Source organism: Lolium rigidum, chromosome 4 (genome assembly GCF_022539505.1).
Source record: "Lolium rigidum isolate FL_2022 chromosome 4, APGP_CSIRO_Lrig_0.1, whole genome shotgun sequence".
In the NCBI taxonomy this organism is placed as follows: Eukaryota; Viridiplantae; Streptophyta; class Magnoliopsida; order Poales; family Poaceae; genus Lolium; species Lolium rigidum.
The window spans coordinates 41,411,080-41,428,412 of record NC_061511.1 but is presented as its reverse complement, the minus strand read 5'-3'; the positions used below and the strand labels follow the sequence as shown (position 1 = coordinate 41,428,412).

Genomic DNA, 17,333 nt, shown 5'->3' with positions numbered 1-17,333 from the left:
TGTATGAAAAGTAGTTCGTACATTGTAATTATATGGATATAAAAGCAGCATTATGATGACACATTGGTAGTAAGTCAAGTCTCCATGTTCAGGCACTATCCTAAAATCTTGTCGTGCTCCATGGTTGCCTTTGCACAATCATTGGTATACCCAATAATGCATTAGGTTGGAACATCACCCCTATCAACGCATACAAGTGCTCTTCTAGCACGAAAATAGTACAGAAATAAGGGCAATAGCAATGAAATTGATGGATTTTGAGAGAACTAAGATCAAGATCACACTATTTCTTTGGTAAGATACATGTATACTGATAATACTAAGTTGAACTACAATGTAATGGGGCGTGAATTGTTACAAGACAGATATAGAAAATTAGACATACATCACAATGTCAGGCATAGCAGGAATTTGACATGACTAAGATGAACCTATATAGTAAGATGAATCACAACGTGATTGGTAGCAAATTTTCATAGAAATAGATATACAAATTTAGGCAGACAATACAACTCTGCTAGGTGTAGGAAGAAGTAAAAAATACATGAACTGTAAAAGAGGAAGAACAAAGTTTCTCCGTGATAATTTGGTAAACAAAGGATAACATTAGGAAGCACAAGAAACAATAGTCACTTACTTCCCAAGGTTTGAACGCCACGCCATCTTCATCTGCTGCAATCTTGTGCCCTGCCAGCATCCTCTGCCACCAAAGACTACAGGGCATCATTGTCCCAACCTCCTGACAGGTCCTCCTCAGCTCTGGAGAACAAGGAAGAGGAAGCAATAAATCGAAGGGAAATGACCAAGTATATGTAAGAGAAGAGGATGAACGAAATTTATTTCTAAATTTTTGGTTGAACAAACTTTCTTTCTAAGTATACTCGGCTCGATTTTTTGAGTCTGAGCACTGCAGCCATTTAAAAAAATTAGACATACATCACAATGTTTCTAGGCATAGCAGGAATTTATCGTGACTAAGATGAACCTATATTAATAATACTAAGACTACATCTACCGACTACCATTGCTTTCAATCGATGGTTCACCGAATCACCGGTTAGTCTTGCACTTACAAATAAATCAAGTTACATTGGAAGCAAATTACCGCATTCGAAGAGAAATAGAATGTCACTGAATGAACTTCACTAAAATCAGGTTTTATTGGGCAACACACGGTGCCATTAGGTTCATCATAGGTAACAATCATATTGATCTGTACCTAAAAAATTATCACACGTTAAGTTTAAATATCCTTTGCGCAAGTAAAATACCTGTAATTGAGCGACATGGTGCATTGGCTTGTCAGATGATTATCGGGCATTCATTCTTTCAGATTGCTTGCGGTAAATAGTCGCCAAAAGGATTAAGCCTGAATGATATATATGCGCCACCCCCTGATTTATTCAATTAAACCAAGTAAACTCTTCGAGTAATTATGTTCCATCAGGTAGCTGTATGAAATTATTGTTCTAAAATATCCCAGGTCCTGACCACTATGGCAATTTGTTCAACAAACAGAACGTATAAAAAAATAGGCAGAATCTCATACTTTTTGCTTCACGCCGGTGGCCAACCATCCCACTGAGCGCAAGCTCTACTCCTTTAACATGTTCTAGGATCCGCGAGCTCGTTGTACCCTACTCCCGTTGCTGCCCTCCCCCACAAGCTCGACTGGACACATGAACACAACAAGCTGGTAATAAAAATGGTTCAGTAGCATCGCAATATCGCACAACTTTCACCTTCAGGGGGATTTCATTACTGAACGATCAAGCCTGATCACAATAAAGAAAGCTGGGAAAAAAGTAGTTGTCATAGATATGTTTTATAAAGTAGCCATAAATAAAGCAATATTGGACAGTCACACAAAAGACCAAACGTATGGTTAAGTCCTTACTACCCTGGACCAAAAACATGAGGCAGGGAAATGCATGTACACAGAAAGTTCAGTAACTAATGATAGCACCATTATCATGTTCAATAAGAAGCACATAAGACTACAGAAACAGTAATTTGTCGGCAGTGGTAACATCATGATCAGGATCACCTTCAACCAAAAGCACATAACATAAATCCAGATGCAAAAACATTTAAAGTGACAGTTTCAAAAAATAGTGCAAACTCGAGGACTGCACTATCTCAATATGGAGGATTCACATATCTGACTTCTAGTACGCCATATGCAAAATCGACAAACCTAAGTTAAGGGAGGATGACAACCATATACAGTGGTCATTTATTTTCACCTACACGTAGCAATAGATTAAATATTACAAACTACACACCCTTATTTCTGACCACAATGTCATATTTTAAATAGGAAACAAATGTGCCCTACAATATCCAGAGGATACAACATACACCTCAAACTTACATGACTATCCACCTCCTGTTCACCGCACTTTTAATAGATCAAATCTTTGAAATGCAATAGGTCAAATCTCTGAAATGCAACATGAATATAAAAATTAAAAAATCAACAACTATGTTTACTTTAAAGTTCAAAATGTAGCATACAAATTCATATCCTCCTATTAAGTAGTAAGGAAGTCCTTTTTGTTCCCCACCTAAAAACAAACACATGGTATGAAGAGAGAAAGTCCTTTATTTGGGAACAAATAACCTTTTATAGCCAAATTGGAGTGCATTGGGTGGTGAATCGGGAGAATCGAACAAGTACCAGCGGGCTATCGTGGAGTGGAAGCAGAGCGCTATGATGAGGAGAATGCTGTCGCCAAGCATGCTGGCGCTGCGCAGCATGGATGCCGCAGAGTGGCCAGTTGATGATCCATGTGTGTCCTGTACATGCGACACCACCGCGGAGTGATCAGTCGGTGGAGTAAGCAAAATAAGGACCAAATCAAACACTGAATTTGGAGGTTGTACTTGCTGTTACGGCTGATTGTGGTTGAGAGCTGTTGCCATTCATGCTGATCAGCTTGCCCTCCTCCAGTGCCCCTTCAAATAAATAACAAAGGATTCTGAAAACTAAGATCATTGAATATATCAAATCAAGACAGAGTTCTTGTCAACTAACTAAATGTGGAATCGTGAAAAAAGAGTAACTACCAACAGTACTCAAACGCCCAGCTGCCAACCTTTACACCACCAAACGACATCTCCTAATTTAGCAACAAACAATCAGAAAGCTCAATCATGTAGTCAATATTTCACCATCACACCACCACAGGCACACGCCTACCCTATCAACTTGCAGGTGGCTCGATGCCATATCACCGCTAGCTCGGCTCGATCACGCAAATATTCAATATTTGGTACTCTTTTGGAATAAAAGCAAAACATACCTAGTCTAGTATGCTAGATAGAAAATAATAAAGATTCTATAGAAAATTGCAGTACACTACTGGATGGAGCAACTGAACCAAATGCAGAATAAATTAAAATACACATAAGAAATGGAGATAGAATCAAGAATGACCTGTCCAATTCCTTCTAATCAAGCTGGCCATTGTATATCAACTTCTATAATTACGCATCGACCAAATTTACATGCTCCTTCCTAATGTCTGAAGAATACCCTAGAACTGGTAGGCCAGTCAAATAGGAAACTAATTCACAGAGAGCTACAGTCGAGGTTACGAGCCATGGATTCAGTGAAAGAGTCTCTTGGCATACCTAGAACACAGAACGCACATACCCAGAAAAGTGTCACTGCATGCCTGGAAATCATCTCTTGGCATTTCATAAAAAACATATTAAATTAACCAATTGAGACCAGTAGAAGACTGCACGTCATCATAAGCCATCACCAATATAAGCACGTCTAAAAATAGCCTGCAGTATAGAAAATTTACCAGCAATACTAATTATTTTCTACATTACAATTGCTACACCAGTGGCTCAGGGAAATGATTAATATAGATGAACTAACAAAGATGCACTCAAGCACAAATCAGCCACTATGACATATGCCTCCATGTTCTTTTATTCTTGCGCCTTTTGCTTTTTGATTCCTTTGTGAATTAACCAACACCAAACATGTACCACCAGCAAGAATATTAGCATGCAAAATGAACTTAAAACTTTTTTTTTTGAAATCAAAATGAACTTAAAACTAACTCAAATAAGACCAGCTGTAGCTGAAATCTATCACAACATTTATTCATTTCATTCCTAGTGATTTGCATGAACTATTCCCTATACCACAGGTACCATCCAATCTCTAAGAATCCTGGTGATTTGCATGAACAAAAAGGTGCCAATGCCACAGGGTGTGTACATATGCACCAAACATGCTCTCGACATCATGAGACCGTGACAGCATGAGACCGCACCTCCATGGTTTCTAAATTCACTTTAGCTCTGGTTTCCCCCTTGTATCAATAACCAGATGAGCAATGCACTAACAAAAAGGTTGTTGAGTAAAAATAAAAATACCATCTAACCATTGTAGCTCTAACATCAATTCACCCACAAACTTCAGAACTGAATAAATGGTCAATGAGCATGGAAACTTCCATGGCTAACCAATTACCGATCTAAAAATACAAATTTTCGCACACAAAAAAACATATGCTAAATAAACCTTCCCGCTCGATGACCAAAGCACGAAACCCATGGCTTATCAGACACGAATGTATTAGAACCAAGATCAAACACAACTTGCAAAAAAGGAACTGCACGGACCTTGCAAAAAGTGGATTGACCGTAGACCAATCTTGATTTTTCATCTGCTTTGCACCCAAAAGCAACGCCACGTGGTGAGTTAGCCCACCGCCCTCATACACGCAACAAAACATGAATAATACAAATTTTAAATGGAACTCTTGGTTGCCATAATATACTTCATATAAGATTATAACCGCGTGAGAACAAAACTGGACAATCAAGTACAAATATGCAACACAACACTAACTTACCGGCCTGGTTTCTTCAAGATATCTCTGCAGCTTGACGTTGTGCTTCTTTCCTTCTACTAACAATGCTTTAACCCATATTTTATCCAACTATCAAAAACCTGAGAGAGGAAGTACAGATATAGTGGATGAGAAGCACACACAGTAGACAAATTTCAGAGGCTAGTCATGGTGAGTTTCTCTAAAAAGAATTAAGTAATATTAAGGCATTTGCAATCCTATGACAGATAACCGTTGAACTAAAAAAATGTGCCAAGCATCTATATACTGGCCTAAATATCATAGAGTAGAAAAGAAATAACTCAAAACTATTTTAATTTTAAGCACCATATCGAGATCTTTGCAGCTCAAAACAGATCGATTGCAATACTATTTTAGGATATTGTACGCCACATAATTGTAGACCAGATTTTTTAAATCATGGATGGGTGCACAACACAAATCATGCGGTCTCCAACTATCTGAAGTGGCACTACCCAAAGTCCGCGAATTCAGATGTCCATATACTTTATTTTACACTGCTACATCTCTGAAACAAAATAACTCACCGCAGAATTTCAGCCAACAAAAATTGTCTCCAAGTTGGTACGCCAATATGATGGCATAACTATTATTGTTGTTCTCTAAATAAAATTACAGAAGCTTACCACCGAATTGTTTTGTGAGCTGCAACCTTCAAACGTATATAAACCTACTCCCTAATTAGTAGCATCCATCTGCAAGATTTATAACCAAATCAGAAATATAGATGAGGGAAAGGTAAAAAGATGCCAAGCAAGACGATTGTAAACACGAGATCAGAAGAGAAAGAAGGGGCAGTTTTTGACAGACGGGCGTTGTGCAGTAACAAAATTGCAATCAATTGAATTGTTCCCGGTCGGCCGCGCTGTTGCTCCTCCCGCAGGAGTTTGCAGTTTTCCTCTCTCTTCTCCCCCGTGGTGCCGCTCGAGATCGAGCTTTTCCACGCCGCTCGCCATGGCCTCTGTACCCACGCTCAAGGTTGTCGTCGCTCGTGCGAAATCCGCGAGCCGCCACACGATTTGGTCGGCCCTGCCCCGAATCCCACCCGTCCTGCCCTTATTAGCCGAGGCGCTGTAGCCCACAAAGCAATAGACAAGAACTCAACATAGTACCAGCACAATATCTAAATAAAACGATCTGACACCTTATCTCTTGGAGGCATCCAAACAAACATGAACGAAAAACGCATGGATCCAGTTGACCTTGGCTCTGACGGAAACAATTATGATTTTTTTCATGTGACTGGAGGATATTGTAAAGGATTAATAGATGATATTATATTTGATCCAACTAACCAGATAACTAAGCATACCAAATGGATTCAGTGGAATTCACAGCGTCAGAAACATCGATGATGGCAGCTAGTGTAGAAATTTGATCTGGAAGCACATGGTAGATAACCTAAATGGTTCCAGGAAAGTATCAAAGTAAAGAATCTAAGAAAGGATGGGTTGAATTTGATGGTCATGAAAATAACACAAACGCAGGCAATTCACTTGGATGAATCTCTAAGGGACAAGCAGAGGTACCGCCCATGCTTAAGTTGCAGGTAAAGCAACATATGCTTCCCTCACCTTAGGTGATTAATAGTACATATTTTACATTCTAGCCAGCACAATCGATTTTAGTTTGAGCTAAGATGAGCAATGGACTAAGCTATTGCTGCCAGGCCACTCCAATATAATGTGTCTGATAACTAAAACAGAGTACTGCAAATAGTCATCAAGACATAATTTCCAATTATTTGTTTCAGAATCAATAAACATCAAATGAACTTTGTCACCACAAAAAACATGTATGCAAGTTCTAATTCTAAAGCCAAACTCGTGATTAAGGACACAATTATTAAACAGTTAAAAGACCTGTAAGAGAAATGACCAATCCCTAACATGGCAAGCATCCAAGCAAGAAAAGATCTGAACCTCATGGCATTGATCTCGAGTGGTGCCACTGATGGCAGTATAAGGACATGCGAGGGAGGATCAGGGAGGCCTAAATCAAGAGATGGTGTATGAGAGTAGCCTTGAGACACGAAGAAAAATTGTATCCATGGCATGAAAGAAATAGCAGAGTGTGAAGTGCAGACCTGGGCAGCTGTGAGTGCATCATCATGGGTTGGTGGCCTTGTCCTTTCCTATTGCTTCGACAAAGGGGCAAGGGGAGAGCCATAGGCTGCAGCAAGGGCGCTGACTCCACCATGGTCCAAATAGCAACTGCAAGTATTGTACAAAAAGAGAAGCCAAAGTAAAAATTAACGGGACCTCATCATTAAGTTGATTGTTCTGCTTGAAACCCTTCCTACCATTTATAGCAAGTCATGAAATTGCATAAATCAATTCTGAAGTCAAAGATTAAGAATGTAGACAATGCAAGCAAGATATAAAACTGATGTATACATCTCTCATATTTTATGTTAACATAAACAGTAGTCATTCAAATGCAAAAATATCATATTGTTTCTGCACCTGATAATCAAGGGAGTACTGGTAGCTTTACTTCTAGAAAATTGTGTAGTAGTTTCTACAACCGATCACCATATACTCTTCCACATGATCGTTTTGAGATAACCCACCATGCAATGGAGCTTATACCTGCATGCAGTAAAATACGATGGAGAACAATATTGAAGGTAACTGAAAGTGTCACACGATTTTTTTAAATAATGATATAACATCAATTGACCGTTCATACAATGGACTTGATATACTTGCATGCAGACAATTTGATGGATTCCAGCAACTCGAGTTTCGTTTTCATTATTATAACTTTACTCATGCTCAAGAACGGAACTTGTTTAAAGGTAACTGAATGACTAACATGCCAATGTACACATAATGCTTTGGCATTAAGTGACTATCAGTCTCTGTTTATGGAGTTAAAAATCTTTCCCAAAATGCTTTACAACTGACTATCAACAGTAATAAAGGGTATCACTCTTTTACCTCATGGTCCGAGGTCAAGAACACAAAGTCAAACAAGAAAAAATCCCGCTTCTGGTGTGACACAGGCAAGCATACACTTTACACAGGCAAGCAGAAGCAAACCTTGACAGGAGCAACGAGAACAGCATGTGTAAAACTCAATCCTGCCAAAAAAAAAAAATACTACAATGAGCATATTAATTTGTTACGTGACTGTCTGAACTCGAAGTATATTAATTTTCCACTGGGATTTATTATGAGCAATTTTGAACTGGGTTCAAAGGACTGAATATTTTCCCAATGTATAACAGAAACAAACTACACAATATGCAAAGCGCTAAAAAGTCATTATGGAAAGTAGAGATTTTTTTTCATATAGCATTGCCTCAGGATAAACTCACCTAATTTTGCATCCACCTAGACAAATCAGTTTCACCAACTTGCGATGCATCAATAGCATTAAAACAAAAGGACCTTTCATCTGTACATTTAGTTGCAATCAGCGAATGGCAGCATTCTTGACGGTAATTACATGATCCTGCTAGAGGTAGAAGTAAGCATTATGTCACACTTATAAAACAACAAAGGATTAGTGAAAGAGAAAAAAATGCATGTATACTATTAATCACCTCACCATGACATCGCAAGAACTCACGCCAATCTCCAGCAGCAACCGTCCACTGTATTTCCTGCCTGTAGCCTGAAGAGAGGAGATATATATTCAAGCAAAATTAGTGTGTGGAGACAACAGAATACAAGATACAAGAGACGGGGAAATATCGGTGTGGAAGATGTGATTGCTTGTACAAGCCACGGAAAATATGAACTCACATGTTGCATGTTATCACCATTGGTAAGAATCTTACGTACACCGAAACCCTAGCTGCAAGTTAGAAGACCCAAATTCCTGTGACTATTCTTTTGCTCAACTCCATGCCAAAGCTGAAAAACAGATAGCGAACCATCATCAACATCGACAGTTTTAATGAATGCATTTATGGAGAATATCACCAGAAAATTTAGAAATAGTCAATACACATCCAAATATATATATGCAGATCTAGAGCACATGAGCGTGACCTAGCTCCAATCTCTCTGCAATTCCTGAAATTTCTTGAAGGGTGGAGAAGTAGAATGGACGCACACAGCCGTCCATTGCTACTAATTGCCACCAATTTACCTACACAAACGATCCAAAAAAATGATTAAAACCCATTCAGCGCACCAATGAACCAAAAAAAGCATTTACCTACATGAACGACCCAATACAAAATTTACTTAACCCTCTCTAACTCTGAATGTATCTAAGCTGACGACATTGCTTAGGAGGTTAGTACCTGCGTGAAGGTCTGGAACCTCCCCAGCTCTCTGGTGCTTCTTGGCGGGAGAGAGAAGAGGAGTCGAGCTGCTGCGGCCTTCGCCATCCATCAATTGTTGCGGCCTAAAATGCAGTTAATCAGAAACAAGGAAAGAGTACTGGCCATGGCAGGGTAATATATTTTGGATTCCGTGCATTAAATAGAACATATACGAAGGAGGAGTGATCCACTGATCCTCTTTGTGCTCCTGCCCACAGTACTAATAAAAATAATCACACTACAAAACCAAATTGATCTTGACAAGAAGCAAAGAATCAAAGGACTGGAAAATCTGTATTTAGATACGCCAGTTTATTTCTGTAATTCTTGGACACTAAAAATTAAATGGTTGTCTAATTATGAATTAGTATTTCTATATTGGCCGCCAAAAAATAATCTACCGAGCAGACCTGCCACCACACACCGAAACGAGCGTCCTCGTGGCAGACGTTGATCTCCAATAACAACACGAGCTCGTACCTTTTGCTTGTTACTCGGCAGACACCACTGTCCATCAGGTGAGGTTGCTCTGAAAATCATCCACCGCGGTCCATTATTTTCTAACCATTTCTTCCTGCACAGTCCAAATATTTCTGACCATTTCTTCATTGCCCTGACAGCGCAAGCAACCACTCCAAATATCGATGATATGGATACGGGATAGGTAAAATACCTTGGTTGGATACCAGAGATTCTATTTCTATAAGGCCAGAGCATGTCCTATATCCTTTTCCTTCTATGCATACAAAGAAAAACCCATTAATCATCTGAACCACCTGCATCAAGCCCCAACACGATCAGAATCTTTACAAAGAGTAAAAGTTCATAGAGAAATCCTAAGAATAAAACAATCTAAAACTTCTAAAACTGAAGAATAACTATTTGGACCCCTTATGAAATTTGCCACTCATCAAAAAAGCTCAGCCCCAACATGGCGTGTTAATTAGCGAGTTTCAGAAATAAGTGTGCATGAAAAATTGACCATGCGAACCTAAACATGGAGAAGTGATTTCCATGCTAATACCCAAATCAGTTCCAGAGAGAATCTCAGATAACAAGAGCTCCAGTTCCACACAATATCAGACAACCTATATACCAAAAAAGTTGAACAAGTAAATATGGGGAGGGGGAGTTACCAGCTCAACCTGCACACAGGCTGGAAGCACATGCAACAATAACAAGAATCTGCAAACAATGGCATCAACACAGTTCAAGAGGGGAGAAAATCCTAGATCATGCTGACACAAAATAGGAGGAGCTCACCAGAAATTTTGGTCCAGGATCTTAGAGAAAGTGGAGCACGGAGAGAGAAGAGGAGGGGATAACCAGGCTCACCTCAGCCTCTCCAGGAGCACGGATAGAGCAGAGGAGGGTTGTTGATTCGCGACTCCAAGGGGCGTGGTGGACAAGCAGGCGATACGAGGAGTCGACGAGCAGCCCGAGGTGGCGATGCTCCTTCCCTCCTTGTCCAGCGGCCGGAGATCTTGAGCTCCGCCGGCAGTGGACGCGCCGCCGCCTGCGCGCGCGCTGCCTGCCACCGCCATTGCTAGGCGCGCGGGCCTTGCCGCCGCTGGCTCCCACGTCCGTCGCTAGGCGCGCGGGCCCTGCCGCTGCCGGCTCCCGCGTCCAGCTGCCTTCGTCACTCGAGCGCTGCTCCCGTGTATGGATTGGACGAGCAGAAGCGGGATTGGGGGTGGAGAGGAGAGGAGCAGGTGGGGATTGGAGGAGGCGCAGAGGCCTGCGATTGGGGAGTGGTGGCCGATCTAGGGTTTTCACCCTGTGACCTCACGCGCATACGAAGTGCACACGAACGAGAGCCCATGGCTGTCTCAAACTACCGGTCCCGCAAGTAGCTGGTCCCACGCGTCATGGACTGTCTAAGAAAACCAAGAGGTGAGGAAATTTTTGACGCATCCAACGGCTGTGGTGAAAAGTGGGACTAAGGTTTTACTGTGCAGGGTAGAACGGACGAACCAGATGCATTTGCCTCTCTCAGACCCCCTGGATGGCTGGGTAGTCTTGGGACTTTAATAGGAGGAATGTACTGAACAGGAACCGACAAATAGTGCAAATAAAAGCAAGCTTGTACACTATCCAGGATTAAATCATCACTGCCAGAAACATAGCAGAAGGAACATAGACAAGGCAAGTCCTTTTTTCATAGACATAGATACGTTCATAACAAAGAGACATTTGCGTTAGACAAGGAACTTACAAATTTTTGCTCCTAACAGAGCTACATAGCCTAATGTGAAGCACATACTTACTGCTAATAACAAGAGCAGAGAAACGCTGAACCAGGAATTCACACAGGTCTTTCCTAGCGAAGCACACCACACGATGAAACAAAGTGCATAACTAAGTAACTGGCAATAAAGCAAACTAAAAGCAGGTGCATAGAGCTAATGTCACCAAAGAGTAGAAACACCATCAAGACAAGATGCACAAGAGGACTGTTGGTTCATATGTACATGACCATTACAAAAGGGAGGCACATAACCCTCAAATTCCACGGTAGGCACACAACGGCGAGCAAACAGCTACGAAAAGCTTCCGTCCCCTAGAGCCACCACTTCTGAAAGTAGAACCATAAAGCAATAAGCAGCAAATCCTGGGTTGCAGCAGACAGATGGTAAGCATCACAAGTTAATATATACCAAACTACTGATTTATATCTCATTGTCCTAGTGGCCATTGTTGTACACACTGAAATGTGGTGTATACAATGAAGCGAGATAATTTTCAAGAAACATAAATGTGCCCTAATTAAGTACAAGTGTTTACTTTTTATGAGGCGATGTGTTCAACAAAACTTAAAAAGTGTGTACAAACATAGAAGGCAGATTATACTGTAGAGCAAATGCAGAGCAACTCAAAGGATTATACCTATCTCTAGGCCAGACCCTCTTCTTCTTGCCCGCTCCATCTGCATGAGTCTGCTGATGGTTGCGCCTACGGGTAATCTACAATAAACTTTAATCAACACTGGTCAGGAAATAATTGCACGAATTTACTACAACAAAGACTGAGTGGCGTTAGAAAAGGAACTTGGTTGATGGTTTGTCCATCGAAGGAGCAGCAGATGAGGTAGACGAAGAATCTGGAGCATTAGACAAAGGCAAACCAAGCTAGCATAGGGAAAAAAAACTGTAAGAAAAAGACACCCAATGGAAAACATGGCCACACATCGCTAAAACATACATAACCCCACCTCTTCAGACCGAACTTGATGAGCCAGCTCTACCACAGCTCCCACAACATGTTTAGGCGACGATTCCATGAACATGGCTATCTTGATATGTGAGCCGATGTCACCCTTGCCGTCGCTGCACAACATACGGGAAGATATTATTTAATGAGTGAAAGTAACCATGACGCAATTGAATTAACACATAAAGTTCTTGCACACACCTAGGCCCAGGAGGTTTTGCGACCAACGGCGGTGTCTGCAGGAGCAACATTTTAGAGCCAACCTATTTACATAACAGAATATAAGAAATTGGATACTGATCAAAATAAAGAAACCTAAGCACAACAATATAAGCATTCCTATAAGGCAACAGGAAATAGCAACCCCTTGTACCAAACAACCGAGCACTACTGGAGACAGCCAGACCGTTACTATGGTAATCTATGTTACCATGCTTCACACACCTATTCTAAATTGCTAACACTATACAATACAAGCTAGTGTCAGAATCCAAGGCTGGACTCGACCAAATTGTATTTCCTGCTCTAAAGCGGAGCAGCTTAGGATTATTCTTCACTATCTCATACCCTTTGAACACATCCTAAAAGAATATCATGATACATAAACTGACACCAACCCTCAGATAGCAATCGGCTGTTTTAAGCTTCACCACGCAACACAAAGAAGGCAGCTGCAACTCTGTAAACAAGACAACTAATACCCATGATTTCGAGATTAAGACTACGGTTTATCGCAATAAATAACCACTACAGGGGCTAGCATGAATCCAATACTCACCGTAGAAGTAGGCATGTCAGAAGAAGCCGGAGCATCCAAAATATCAGTGGCAGCGGCTGCAGAGGTGCCCTGAGCAGACAAGAGAGGCTCAGCAAAAGCCAGACCATTGCTACCTACAGGAACACCTTTGCCTCTAATCCTCTGCAAATATAGCTTCGAGCAATGTGGACCTTCTGCAACATACTTGAACAAGTACTTCATCACCTGAGCTTTGTTGCACCACTCAACATTCATGTGGCCCTGGTATTTTTCAACATGAGAAAATTATAAGGCACGATCCACTGGTAAATAAATGCAAGGAGACACACACCAAAGCAGGGGGGAAATCTAGAGGGCGCACTTTTATCAAGAACATAGCAATCTCATTCAGTAACGAAAATAAAATGTATGTAAAAACAAGATAAACAAGTGCTGATACGAAACGGGTAGAGATTGGTACCTGAGAATCAAGGAGTCCCAGCAGCACGTCACAGACAGTTCCAGCTCACAACAACAAATAATCTGGAGCACAGAACAAATGACAAAGAAAATATCACAGTTGTAGATGGCTCAACAGAGAAAATGCAGAAGGTAAAGAAGGTACTACATGTAGGCAACATCAAATTAAGACCAGAGGAAACCAAACTCACCTAAACCAAGACCAGAGAAAACTAAACACACCTATGTAGACAACATGAAAATTCCATCTATAATTGCAGTCATATATAATCTTTGAAAGCACAACAAGTCCAAAATGATAGTTGTGGTTTCTTTGATTGTAAAGCGAGTACACAAGTTCCTTCAGTATTTTCCCTAGCTTTACCATCGAAAAGTACATAATCAAGCACAAACAAAAACTGCATGCTGGAAACAAATTTTATCTTCTCTATTCCTCTACTCCTCTGTCTCTCTCCATGGTCTGCACATCATGATGGAAACTAAGGTATGAAGTACTCTCTGACTGGGGAAAGAAACATGTACAATTATGACGATGTGGCTACAAATATTACAATTACTACAGTGGATGCTGGAAGTGGGGTTCTTCTGGGGCGAAGAACAAGGAATCACCCAAACTTCTTGAACAATGTTCTTTTTATCATACGTGTGCAATTTACAACTTAATTGAACATGGCTAAGACCACGGAAACCACTTTAATCATAAAAACATCGTAAGAAATTTTATCTAGGTGTATAGTTTACAACCTAATTGCCTCACTTTTGCTAATTTGTACAATCAACTTTACTTTTCAGAAGTTCAGGATAACACTTTAATCTTGATCATAAAAAGCGCACGCATGCACACCCATACTACTACCTTAGAATTATATGGCTACTTTAATTTTTTATACCTCTACAGCTTATTACAACTTAATAATTGCCTCATTAGTGCTAATCAACTTTGGCTTTTCAGACAACAGCAGAGCTGCAACCCAGCAACCGAAGCAGAAACAAGAATTTCATCCTGGAAATAAATTATGTTTCCTCCCCTTGTTTCTCCGCGTATCTCTATCCTCCACGGACCATGTTAGAAAGTAAGATAACATAATATTGGCTGATCTGTGGCCAGCGAAAGAAACAAGTACAAGTACAGCTATCACCTTGTGGGCACAATTACTACAGATGGTTTCTTTCGACCTGTTCAAGCGCACTCACAGAGGAGGATGGAATAGAGGGCACTCACCAGGAAGACAGCCGAGCAGCAGTCCAAAGCAGCCGACGCAACCCGACGTAACAATCCCAGAAAGACGGCGACCTGCAAAGATAGAAACAAAATCCACAGGAAAGCACGTCAGTCGTAAGGTGCTAGCATATGGAAAAGGAAAGCAAGTATAGAAACGTGAAGAAGCATAAGAAATCCCCACAACCAAGAACAGGTCGGTGGAAAAATACCCAAAACCTGACCCAGGCGGAAGTAGACGGAGAAGAGAAAGTAAATAATCGCAAAAGAAAAAAAATCAAACAGAAATCCTGACGGCGAAGACCCAGGCGGAAGGGCGAGATGACGGACAAGAGAGAAGAAACAATAGGAAAAAAATAAATCCGAATCTAGCAGCACAAGATCAATCAAACCCAACCCCGATTCGGCCGCACAGAGATAAATCAAACCCCAACACCACATGGGGGATCTAGGAGGAAAAATAGACGAAGCAACCTCACCTCAACCGAACCCACGAGGGAGCACCGCCATGGAGCAACGTGCTCGGCCGCTGACGACGCCGAGGAAGCGTCCGACAGGGACGATGGTGGATCTGCGGCGGATCTACAACGCAGGGACCGGGCGGACGAGCCGACGAGGAGAGGACTGATACGTCTCCGACGTATCGATAATTTCTTATGTTCCATGCTTGTTTTATGACAATACTTACATGTTTTGTTCACATTTTATGTCATTATTATGCATTTTCCGGAACTAACCTATTGACAAGATGCCGCAGTGCTAGTTCCTGTTTTCTGCTATTTTTGGTTTCAGAAATCCTAGTAAGGAAATATTCTCGGAATTGGACGAAATCAACGCCCAGAACCTTATTTTTCCCGGAAGCTTCCAGAGCACCGAAGGAGGGCCGGAGGGGAGCCAGGGGGGCCCCACCCCACAAGGCGGCGCGGCCAGGGGGGTGGGCGTGCCACCCTATGGTGTGGCCCCAACAGGGCCCCTCTGACGCCGCCCTTCCGCCTACTTAAGGCCTCCGTCGTGAAAACCCTACCGGGATTGACGAAACCCGAGAAAACCTTCCAGAGCCGCCGCCATCGCGAAGCCAAGATCTGGGGGACAAGAGTCTCTGTTCCGGCACTCCACCGGGACGGGGAAGTGCCCCCGGAAGGCTTCTCCATCGACATCACCGCCATCTCCATCAACGCTGCTGTCTCCCATGAGGAGGGAGTAGTTCTCCATCGAGGCTAAGGGCTGTACCGGTAGCTATGTGGTTAATCTCTCTCCTATGTACTTCAATACAATGATCTCATGAGCTGCCTTACATGATTGAGATTCATATGAGTTTTGTATCACTATTCATCTATGTGCTACTCTAGTGATGTTATTAAAGTACTCTATTCCTCCTCCATGATGTAATGGTGACAGTGTGTGCATCACGTAGTACTTGGCGTAGTTTATGATTATGATCTCTTGTAGATTATAAAGTTAACTATTACTATGATGGTATTAATGTGATCTATTCCTCCTTTCATAGTATGATGGTGACAGTGTGCAAGCTATGTTAGTACTTGGTATAATTGTGTTGATCTATCATGCACTCTAAGGTTAATTAAATATGAATATCGAATGTTGTGGAGCTTGTTAACTCCGGCATTGAGGTGCTCTTGTAGCCCTACACAGCTAGTGGTGTTCATCATCCAACAAGAGAGTGTAGAGTGGTTTTATTATGTGATCAATGTTGAGAGTGTCCACTAGTGAAAGTACGATCCCTAGGCCTTGTTTCCAAATACTGCAATCATCGCTTATTTACTGTTCTGCTGCATCTTTACTTACTACACGCCAGCAAGCACTTTTCTGGCGCCGTTACTACTGCTCATATTCATTCATACCACCTGTATTTCACTATCTCTTCGCCGAACTAGTGCACCTATACATCTGACAAGTGTATTGGGTGTGTTGGGGACACAAGAGACTTCTTGCATTGTGGTTGCAGGGTTGCTTGAGAGGGATATCTTTGACCTCTTCCTCCCTGAGTTCGATAAACCTTGGGTGATCCACTTAAGGGAAACTTGCTGTTGTTCTACAAACCTCTGCTCTTGGAGGTCCAACACTGTCTACAGGAATAGAAGCGCGCGTAGACATCAAGGACGGCGAGGGGAAAGTGAGGAGGATGGTCCCTCCGAGGCGACGGCGCGCGTGGGTGTAGTGCCTCGCACAGTGAGAGCTCCTCCTGTGGGCTAATGGCGCACCGCCACCGAGCAACCCGCACCCACCACTGAAGGAAAAGGCAAGTCTACCCCCGCGGAGAAGATCTTTTCGACGGCCTGCGCGAGGCGAGCCCAACCCCCAAACGAGCCGCACCGACTGACCCATGGACCTAGCCAACCGTGGGGCCCAAACACATCCAGATGCAGGTAGGGCATGGCCATTGCATGACTTCCTCTAGTGCCAGGGCCCACTGGTAATAATCGTGCGCGTGCTCCGCATCCAACCAGAAGTTGCGTTGCTGCCACAAATGAACGGTCAGGATCCAGCCAC

The 17,333-nt window shown here is 42.0% G+C and overlaps 1 protein-coding gene and 2 long non-coding RNA genes across 12 annotated transcripts; all 3 read right to left on the bottom strand.

Moving 5' to 3' along the window:
* Positions 1-561: 561 nt before the first annotated feature.
* Positions 562-7,064, bottom strand: LOC124705598. 8 transcript variants are annotated; one of them, XR_007004097.1, is made up of 10 exons: positions 6,985-7,064; positions 6,821-6,890; positions 5,525-5,593; positions 4,881-4,978; positions 4,648-4,739; positions 2,887-2,958; positions 2,681-2,799; positions 2,375-2,443; positions 1,550-1,794; positions 562-759 (listed from the first exon to the last, which is right to left on the bottom strand). It is a non-coding gene; the product is annotated as an uncharacterized LOC124705598 (long non-coding RNA). The 8 variants fall into 8 exon arrangements; XR_007004099.1 differs by having other exon boundaries at positions 1,550-1,671; XR_007004098.1 differs by lacking the exon at positions 2,375-2,443 and having other exon boundaries at positions 6,761-6,890.
* A 367-nt stretch (positions 7,065-7,431) lies between these two features.
* Positions 7,432-8,522, bottom strand: LOC124706933. Of its 3 annotated transcripts, none has more exons than XR_007004622.1 (4): positions 8,454-8,522; positions 8,221-8,360; positions 7,841-7,983; positions 7,432-7,489 (listed from the first exon to the last, which is right to left on the bottom strand). It is a non-coding gene; the product is annotated as an uncharacterized LOC124706933 (long non-coding RNA). The 3 variants fall into 3 exon arrangements; XR_007004621.1 differs by having other exon boundaries at positions 8,221-8,357; XR_007004620.1 differs by having other exon boundaries at positions 8,221-8,357; positions 8,449-8,519.
* A 166-nt stretch (positions 8,523-8,688) lies between these two features.
* Positions 8,689-10,721, bottom strand: LOC124646950. The gene is made up of 6 exons (XM_047186979.1): positions 10,513-10,721; positions 10,314-10,362; positions 9,851-9,953; positions 9,658-9,770; positions 9,157-9,260; positions 8,689-8,761 (listed from the first exon to the last, which is right to left on the bottom strand). Exons 1-6 carry the CDS (start codon positions 10,719-10,721, stop codon positions 8,710-8,712), a joined length of 630 nt encoding a protein of 209 aa, XP_047042935.1. The 3' UTR covers positions 8,689-8,709.
* Between the last annotated feature and the right edge of the window lie 6,612 nt (positions 10,722-17,333).

What these genes read in the sequence shown, in the direction of transcription:
- LOC124646950 (XM_047186979.1), bottom strand. Translation starts at nt 10,721, where the DNA reads ATGGCGGTGGCAGGCAGCGCGCGCGCAGGCGGCGGCGCGTCCACTGCC. An exon ending in GTGCTCCTGGAGAGGCTGAG is followed by an intron (nt 10,363 to 10,512) that starts GTGAGCCTGGTT and finishes CATTGTTTGCAG; the next exon opens with ATTCTTGTTATTGTTGCATG. An exon ending in ATCTCTGGTATCCAACCAAG is followed by an intron (nt 9,771 to 9,850) that starts GTATTTTACCTA and finishes AGAAATGGTCAG; the next exon opens with AAATATTTGGACTGTGCAGG.